This window comes from Postia placenta (assembly GCF_002117355.1).
Source record: "Postia placenta MAD-698-R-SB12 unplaced genomic scaffold POSPLAscaffold_6, whole genome shotgun sequence".
NCBI classification, from domain to species: domain Eukaryota; kingdom Fungi; phylum Basidiomycota; class Agaricomycetes; order Polyporales; family Adustoporiaceae; genus Rhodonia; species Rhodonia placenta.
This window is the reverse complement of record NW_020169837.1, coordinates 518,635-527,308: the sequence shown is the minus strand read 5'-3', so window position 1 is coordinate 527,308 and position 8,674 is coordinate 518,635. Positions and strand designations below refer to the sequence as shown.

Below are 8,674 nucleotides of genomic sequence, written 5' to 3'. Positions count from 1 at the left end.
CAACACCGATCAGATTGTCCTCAAACAGGAGCGCTTCTGCATCGCCGCCACATAGTGTGGGCACACCTTGGTGACAGCCGATCAGTCGCTTCTGAGGCGCATCAGGGAATGTTCGGAGAAGGATCGGGCAGTGGCTGAGGCACTTGAGAAGGTGCAGAACCTCGGGCCGCCCCAGCTACAGAAGGGCTTTGAGGGGTGGAATGCCGAACAAGGGCTTCTGTTGTTCCGCAGATGTGTATATGTCCCAAAGAACACAGAGCTCCGGCGGGATATTGTCAAGATCCACCACGACTCGCTGATCGCCGGTCATGGCAGTCATGCCAAAACCCTCGAGCTCGTGTCACAGAACTACTGGTGGCCAGGGATGTCCAAATTTGTCAATGAGTACGTAAGCACCTGCAATGTGTGCAACCATACCAAGACATTCCCAGCCAAGCCCCAGGGTCCGCTGAAGCTGAACGAGATCCCCGAGCGCCCATGGCAGATCATCACCACCGATATGATCATTGGCCTGCCAAAGTCTGATGGATTTGACTCGATCCTAGTTACCGCTGACCGCTTTACCAAGCAGGTCCACTTTTCCGCCTGTCATGAGACCCTGACGGCAGAAGGTGCAGCAGACCTGTATATCCGCGACGTGTTCAAACACCATGGGGCCCCGGCCAAGGTCATATCAGACCGAGGTCCCCAGTTTATGTCAAAGTACCTCTATGTGGTATACAAGGGACTAGGGATCGAACTGGCACTGTCTACAGTGTTCCACCCTCAGATGGATGGCCAGACCGAGCACTGGAATCAGGAGATCGAGCAGTACCTGCGTGCTTTCACAAGCCACAGGCAGGATGATTGGGCAAAACAGTTGCCGCTTGCCGAATTTGCATTGAACAATAGAGTTCATTCGGCAACCAGGCACTCCCCCTTCTTCCTGAATCAGGCATATCACCCTGAGATCCAAGTGCGGATCAATCCGATGTCCACAATGCCTGCGGCCGCAGATCGGCTTAGAATCCTAAAGGAGATCTGCGATGATACGCGCTCTGCGCTGGAGCTATCAGCTGAATGGATGAAGGTGTACTATGATAAGCACGTGCAGGAAGCATCGGTCTTTGCACCGGGGGACAAGGTCTGGCTTGATGCTCGGAACCTTAAGCTAAAACAGCCGAGCAAGAAGCTCAGTCCCAAGCACCTCGGACCATATGCCGTGCAGCAAAAGCTCGGAGACTTAGATTACGAACTGGTCCTGCCGAAGTCGGTGCCTGTGCACCCGGTGTTCCACGTCTCCTTGCTTAGCAAGTACACACGTAGCGAGATCCCGGGCCGGGAGCTGGAGGAGCCGCCTGCCATTGAGGTTGAGGGCGATGAGGAGTATGAGGTTGAACGGATCAAGGATTCGAGGATCTTCCGGCGTCAACTGCAGTACCTCGTCAAGTGGAAGGGTTGCGATGACTCGCATATGTCATGGGAGCCGGCGCGCAATGTCGCGAATGCACCGGCCCTCATAGCCAACTTCCACCAAAAGAACCCAAACACCCCTCGCCGCCTCAATGCCACTGCCTTTGGTGGTCTCAACTTCCAGCCAATGAAACATTTATCTTTCCGTTCTATTTCTTGTACTACTAGCACCCATACTGGCGCCTGTCTTAGCGCTCACCCGCAGGTTGAACATTATGTAGCTTACATAATGGGGTCCGTGCGCACTTCGTGCCTGGTATCGTACCACTACATTTCTTTCTTTCCTAACATGACCACACAGATACAGTGGTCCGTGCATAGCCAGTACTTGTATAAATAGTTGTACCATTAGTCAGTCGAACCCTAAGTTCGACCTGGTTATTCATTCAAGTCTCTGCTCCTCTTCGCTTGGGGTAGTGGTCATTCTCGACTTCCTTGCTCGATCTTCGGGACGACGTACTGTCCATAAGTCCTCGCTCGTCATCTACGAGTCAGGCATCAATATAGGAGTATAGACCATTGTATCAAAAGGTCGAACTTTCTAAGCTATGTTCCTAGTTTTACCTAGTCGAACATCTCATCCACCATTACGTCGAACAATGCAATCAACCCGGTTCCTTTGGGACTACCAGCCCTCGCAGAATCACCACTCCTCCAGTACAACCAAGCGGACCGCTGCTTTGTCACCTCCACAAAAAGGGCTCCCATCTACCCTCGAGGAGGCACCTGGTGTCGTGCAACTGGTCCAAACCTGCAGGTCGTTGCCCATCAAGAACTCCTTAGCTACTACCAGAGACACCCACCTGCTCACCCAGAAGATGTATTCACCATCCTATGGATCGACGTCGAACCTATACAAACAGCAGAAAGTGCACAGTCACCCATCAACGAACAACCACTCGAACTTCCTGAAGTCCAGTACGTCCCCATTGAGATCCCAGACATCGAACTACCACCAGCTCCACCCGCACCAACCAACGCACCGGTTGAAATCCCTATGGCATCGTTCACCCAAGAAGACATCGATCAGCGCATCGCTGTCGCCCTCGTAGCATACCAATCCCAACAGTCAACTGCCAACCAACCCCTTCATCTCGACATCCCTGCTCCTGAACCCTTCAGCGGGAAGGCAGAGGACCTCAGACGCTTCATCCAATGCGTCCTCTCCTACTTCATCGCCACCAACAACACCCAACTCAGCGATGAAGCAAAGATTGCCTTCACTGTAGCGCTGATGAGGAAGGATCTGGGGAAGACATGGGCGGACGCATATTACGAGAAGTCGGCAGGGGGAGTCCAGGTCTATTCCACATGGGCAAACTTCGTCGCTGCCCTAGAAGAGGTGTTCCCTGAGCATGGAACACGAATCAAGGCACATCAAATCCTGATGAAACTGCCTGAACGACAAAAGGATAGGAAAATGGCACTCTCCCTCGGTAACTACATCACCCGATTCGAGCAGCTAGCATCAAAGGCTCAGCTCAAGGACACTGAGGTCAATGGCACCAACCGCATCAAGAACAACTACCACACTCTCCACGCCAACTTCGTCAAAGGACTCCCGAAGGAGCTGTATTTTGCTCTCACAACAAGGGTCACTAGGGATCGACCCAACACCATGAAGGCCTGGTACGACAAAGTTCGAAAAGCTGACACAGCCAAGCAGGGGGCTCTCGTTGTTACATACACCAGGGACTATGGCGAACCAATGGATATCGATGCCGCTGCCGTCACATCAACCTTTGCCTCCACATCAGGAGGAAGGAAATGGAAACTAGGAGCCATTCTCAACGAGGCTGATCGGAAGCTCCACAGGGATGGGAACCTGTGCTTCTACTGCCACATCAAGGGCCACAGTGCCAAGGATTGCCGCAAGAAAGCGGCCGCACGACAAGGGGGTGGGAGGCCGAACCAGGGAGGATCTGGGAAGGACGACTTCCGAGCCAGAATCAAGACACTCTCCGCTGACGAAAAGCGGGAGCTGTACGAAGAACTTACAATGGAGGATTTTTGAAGGGGCAGGGTGAGCCGACGCAACCACTGCCCGTATCTGTTTCACTGTCCCGTGTAATTTTAGTAGTCCAAAATGAACGCGCTCTGCACATTCCGATTACTGTGGGACAAAAAGACATTGAGGTGCGCGCTTCTATCGATAGCGGCGCAACTGGAATCTTCATCAGCCCGAGATTCATCCAAGAACATCGACTTCGGACAGAACCTCTTCCCCGACCCATCCCCGTCTTCAACGTGGATGGAACTCTGAACAAAGAAGCACTCATCACGCGAAGAGCTCTCTTATCTTACAAGATAAGCGGAGAACCCCGAGTTGTCAAAGCCTATGTCACCAGCATCGGCAAGGAAGACATCATCTTCGGCCATACCTGGCTCAAGCTTGAAAACCCCAAGATAGACTGGAAAACCGGACGAGTTGAGCTAAACCACTGCTGGACGAAAGACGAGACCAGGGCCTGGACGAAAGACGAGACCAGGGCCTGGAAGATGGACCTGTACCAAAGGCGAGTGGCTCAGCTAGAACTAAAGAAGGCCGTAACTACCCCACTCCCAGAACCAATGGAGGATGAATTCGCTGTCATCTCCACCTCGGAATATGCAACCCTTCCTGAATGAAAGACTAGCGGCGCAGCAGGATATGATATCTCTGCTGTGCATCAACTTATCATCCCTGCTCAACGACGAGGCCTGATCGGCACCGATCTTATCATGGCTATACCCAAAGAACACTATGGAAGAATTGCACCTCGGTCCGGTCTAGCACTAAAGGAAATTGATGTCGCTGCAGGAGTAATCGACTCCGATTACCGAGGCAAGGTCTCAGTCCTGCTGGTCAACAACTCTGACCTCCCATTCACTGTCAAAGCCGGCGACCGAGTTGCTCAGCTCATCCTTGAAAGGATAAGCACTCCACCAATAATGCTAACTGACCGCATCAACGAAACGGAACGCGGGGAGGATGGGTTTGGATCAACGGGTATTGCGTCCATCGAGGAACAAACAGAGGACATTGACGATGATGAGTTCATCATTTCCTACTTATCTGGAACACCGATGATCACCAAGTACGAGAAACAGGAATCCCTAGCAGTAAGGAATGTCCCGCTCAAGGAGCAACTCCCAGAACTTTCGTCCGGCTACAAACGACTCCACAATGGCATGATCTGGAAGATCCATCACAACATTAGGCGAGTCACAACATCCACCGAACTTGCGGCCTCGAACGCCCAAGGCAAGACGGAAAAAACACTACCACAGATGATACCGTCCTACCTACACGACCTCCTCCCCGTCTTCGACAAAGGCACCGCTGCGTGACTTCCGGACCACACTGAATATGACCACAAAATCAACCTCAAGGAGGGTTTCACAGACATGAAGCAACAGGTTTATCCGCTCAACCCGCAGCAACGAAAGGAACTCGACAAGTTCCTTGAGGAGAACCTGAGTAAAGGGTACATTCACCCTTCGAAATCCCCGTTGGCGAGTCCATTCTTCTTTGTTGGTAAAAAGGACGGTTCACTATGCCCCTGTCAAGACTACTGGCTGCTCAACGAGAACACGGTCAAAGATCAGTACCCGCTCCTGCTTATATTGGACCTCCTCAACAAGTTGAAGCACGCCAAGGTGTTCACGAAGATGGACCTCCATGCCGGATACAACAACGTCCGAATCAAGAAAGGGGACAAATGGAAGGCAGTGTTCATCGTACCTGGAACCGATGGCAAACCGCCGCAGTTGTACGAACCAACGGTGATGTTCTTTGGGCTGTGTAATTCCCCTGCCACGTTCCAGCGGATGATGAACACTATATTCGCAGACATGCTTCAAGAAGGCTGGCTCTGCATCTACATGGATGACATCCTGATCTTTTCCCAGGACAAGGCAGAACACGAGGAACGAACATGATGTGTTATCAAACGACTTCGACAACACGATCTCTACCTCAAACCGGAGAAATGTGCCTTTGACGTCACCGAAGTCGAATTCCTTGGCATGATCATCTGCCCAGGAGAAATCGCAATGGACCCTGTCAAACTAGCTGGCATTGCAAACTGGCCAGTGCCGTCCAACCTCAGGCAAGTACACGCCTTCATTGGATTTGGAAACTTTTACCGCCAGTTTATCAAAGGCTTCTCGGACAAAGTGCAACCACTGGTTGCTCTCACCTGGAAGGACATCACCTGGACCTGGGGATCTGATCAACAAATGGCTTTCAAAACTCTCAAAAAGGTGTTCCTGGAAGAACCGGTACTACGCATGCCGGATCCCGACCGACCCTTTGCTATTGAAACTGATGCCTCCAAGTTTGCAATGGGAGCGGTACTATGCCAACACGATGACAACGGCGACTGGCATCCTTGCGGATACCTCTCTCAAAGCTTCAATGCGGCCGAGAGAAACTACAACATCTACAACAGGGAGTTATATGCGGTCATTCGCGCACTAGATGAGTGGAGGCACTACCTTATTGGCAGCCCATACCCAGTGACAATTCTCAGTGACCACAAGAATCTCACATATTGGAAGCAGGCCAAAGACATGAACCAACGACAAGCACGCTGGGCGAGTAAACTGACCGAATTTGACTTCCGCCTGGTACACGTTCCTGGTACCCAAATGGTGCAAAGCGACACTCTCTCCCACCGACCCAACCATGACAATGGCTCTAATGACAACACCGACGTCATCATGCTCCCACCAGAAGTATGGGTCACTGCCATCGACATCGACACCCATGACACCATCCTTTCATTCAAAGACGACCCCATAATGAAGGAAGGCCTCACTGCAGCATGCACTGGAGGGACCCCACACACCGGAACAGACTGGACCATCGATGAGGACCTCCTCTTGTACCAGGATCAGGTCTATGTACCCCCAGATGAGTCTCTTCGCAAACATCTTGTCTCCCACTATCATGACCTCCCCTCTGCAGGACACCCCGGTGTTCAGAAAACCCTCCTTGGCTTGCACCACAACTACTGGTGGCCAAGCATGGCCCAGTTTGTCACTCGCTATGTTAACGGCTGTGGCATCTGCCAGCAAATGAAAGTCAACACGCATCCAGCCCGTCCACCCATCACCCCCATCCGACCACGCACAAACACCAAGCCCTTCAGCACATTCTTGTGCAATTACATCACCGACTTGCCACCGTCCAACGGCTTTGATTCCATTTTGGTCGTAGTGGACCACGACCTTACAAAGGGGGTAATTTTCATCCCATGCAACAAAACAATTGATGCTCTTGGAATGGCAGACGCAATGTACCAAGAGGTCTACAAGTGGTTTGGACTCCCGGACAAGATCATCAGCGACCGAGGACCGCAATTTGTGTCCAAAGTCTTCCAGGAACTTTGCAAAATGACTGGGATTCAATCGGCCATGAGTACGGCATTCCACCTGCAGACCGACGGTGATACAGAATGAGTGAACCAAGAGCTGGAGATCTACCTCCGCTGCTTCACTGCCAATGACCCGGATAAGTGGGCTGACCATATTCACACCGCGCAATTTGCTCACAACTCCCGTGAGCATTCCACGACGAAGACATCCCCATTCAAACTCATGATGGGATACGAACCTCGCGGAATACCCACCGCGCACCCTGGATCAAACACGCCGCAAGCAGCTTATCGCCTCAAGGACTTGCAAAACATCCGCGAGGAAGCACATGCGGCAATGGAGATGGCCCAGAACATCCTGGCCAAGAGAGTAAAAAGGAAGGGGGGTTCCTTCCGTAAAGGTCAGCTGGTATGGCTAGACTCCTGGAACTTGAAGCTGCCATACCCATCCAGGAAACTAGCCCTGAGGCGAGAAGGGCCGTTCAAAGTCCTAGACAAGATCGGAACAGTTGCGTACAAGCTAGACCTCCCTAGCACCTGGCGAGTCCACCCCGTTTTCCACGAATGGCTTCTATCTCCCTATTCAGAAACAGAGATCCATGGTCCGAACTACACGAGGCCACCTCCTGACCTTATCAAAGGCGAAGATAACTACAAAGTCAAAGCCATCATCGGACACTGAGAGAACAAGAGGATGCAGCACCGCGAATATCGCGTTAGGTGGAAGGGTTACTCAACTGCGGATGACTCATGGGAACCCGAAGCAAACCTAACAGGGACTGCGGACAAAGTGCTAACGGAGTACAAGAGGAGGAAGAACTTGAGCTGAGTCGACAGCACCTCAACCCAATCGCTACACCCCTTCACACATATCAACATGTCCTCCACCCTCTCGTTCCTCGACCAGTTCAACGCCCCCTCAACCGAGGGCAGAAAGAGGATTTCGATCTACACCCCTAAGCACACCCATGTCGGCGACAGCACCTTGCTGACGCTCCTTCTCAGTAACCCCACCGACGTTTTCAACAAGCTCAAAGCCCACAACCCCGAGGCAACCAATGCCACCGACCGCGCTGCACTAGAGGCGTATCTCTCCGCCCGCCGCGAATACGACGAGGCTGTCAAGGCAGCTGACAAGGCCATCGACCATCACAAGCAACTCCTACGTCAACAGGACGACCGTGTCCTCACCGAGCTCATTCGACTCGACAATCTGAAAGTTGCCCATTGCTTTCAACCACTCCTACCACGCAGCATCCGGGCGCAACACAACAAATTCATCCTGCGCACCATCCCCAACGCGTACTTACCCCTACCCGCATCCCTACCGATGTCTGCCTTCAGGCGCCCCCCGATCCCGTTCCCTTTTCTCCAAGCAACACCGTGGAGCACTACCATCCCGGCTGACTGGCAACCCAACCCTGGTTGGACCCCGAAGGGAAGCTGTAGGCGATGCGGATCGTCTCAACACTGGGTACGGGTGATACAATGGTCTATACTCCTATATCGATGCCTGACTCGTAGATGACGAGCGAGGGCTTATGGACAGTGCGTCGTCCTGAAGATCGAGCGAGGAAGTCGAGAATGACCACTACCCCAAGTGAAGAGGAGCAGAGACTTGAATGAATAACCAGGTCGAACTTAGGGTTCGACCGACTAATGGTACAACTACTTATACAAGTACCAACTGCGCACGGACCATCGTGTCTATGTGGTCGTGTTAGTGAAGAAAGAAACGTAGTGGTACGATACCAGGCACGAAGTGCGCACGGACCCCATTATGTAAGCTACATAATGTTCAACCTGCGGGTGAGCGCTAAGACAGGCGCCAGTATGGGCGCTAGTAGTACAAGGAATAGAAC

General features: G+C 52.3%; 3 protein-coding genes across 3 annotated transcripts; all 3 read left to right on the top strand.

The window, feature by feature from the left end:
* Positions 1-1,681: 1,681 nt before the first annotated feature.
* POSPLADRAFT_1141034 (hypothetical protein) lies at positions 1,682-3,466 on the top strand (the record flags this gene model as incomplete). Its single annotated transcript, XM_024485251.1, has 2 exons — positions 1,682-1,765; positions 2,021-3,466. The coding sequence occupies 2 exons, from the start codon at positions 1,682-1,684 to the stop codon at positions 3,464-3,466; spliced, it is 1,530 nt and encodes a 509-aa protein (XP_024339432.1).
* A 72-nt stretch (positions 3,467-3,538) lies between these two features.
* POSPLADRAFT_1056015 (hypothetical protein) lies at positions 3,539-4,080 on the top strand (the record flags this gene model as incomplete). The annotated part of the gene is made up of 2 exons (XM_024480722.1): positions 3,539-3,588; positions 3,633-4,080. The coding sequence occupies 2 exons, from the start codon at positions 3,539-3,541 to the stop codon at positions 4,078-4,080; spliced, it is 498 nt and encodes a 165-aa protein (XP_024339431.1).
* A 3,609-nt stretch (positions 4,081-7,689) lies between these two features.
* On the top strand, positions 7,690-8,374 carry POSPLADRAFT_1056011 (hypothetical protein; the record flags this gene model as incomplete). Its single annotated transcript, XM_024480721.1, has 2 exons — positions 7,690-8,257; positions 8,337-8,374. The coding sequence occupies 2 exons, from the start codon at positions 7,690-7,692 to the stop codon at positions 8,372-8,374; spliced, it is 606 nt and encodes a 201-aa protein (XP_024339430.1).
* Between the last annotated feature and the right edge of the window lie 300 nt (positions 8,375-8,674).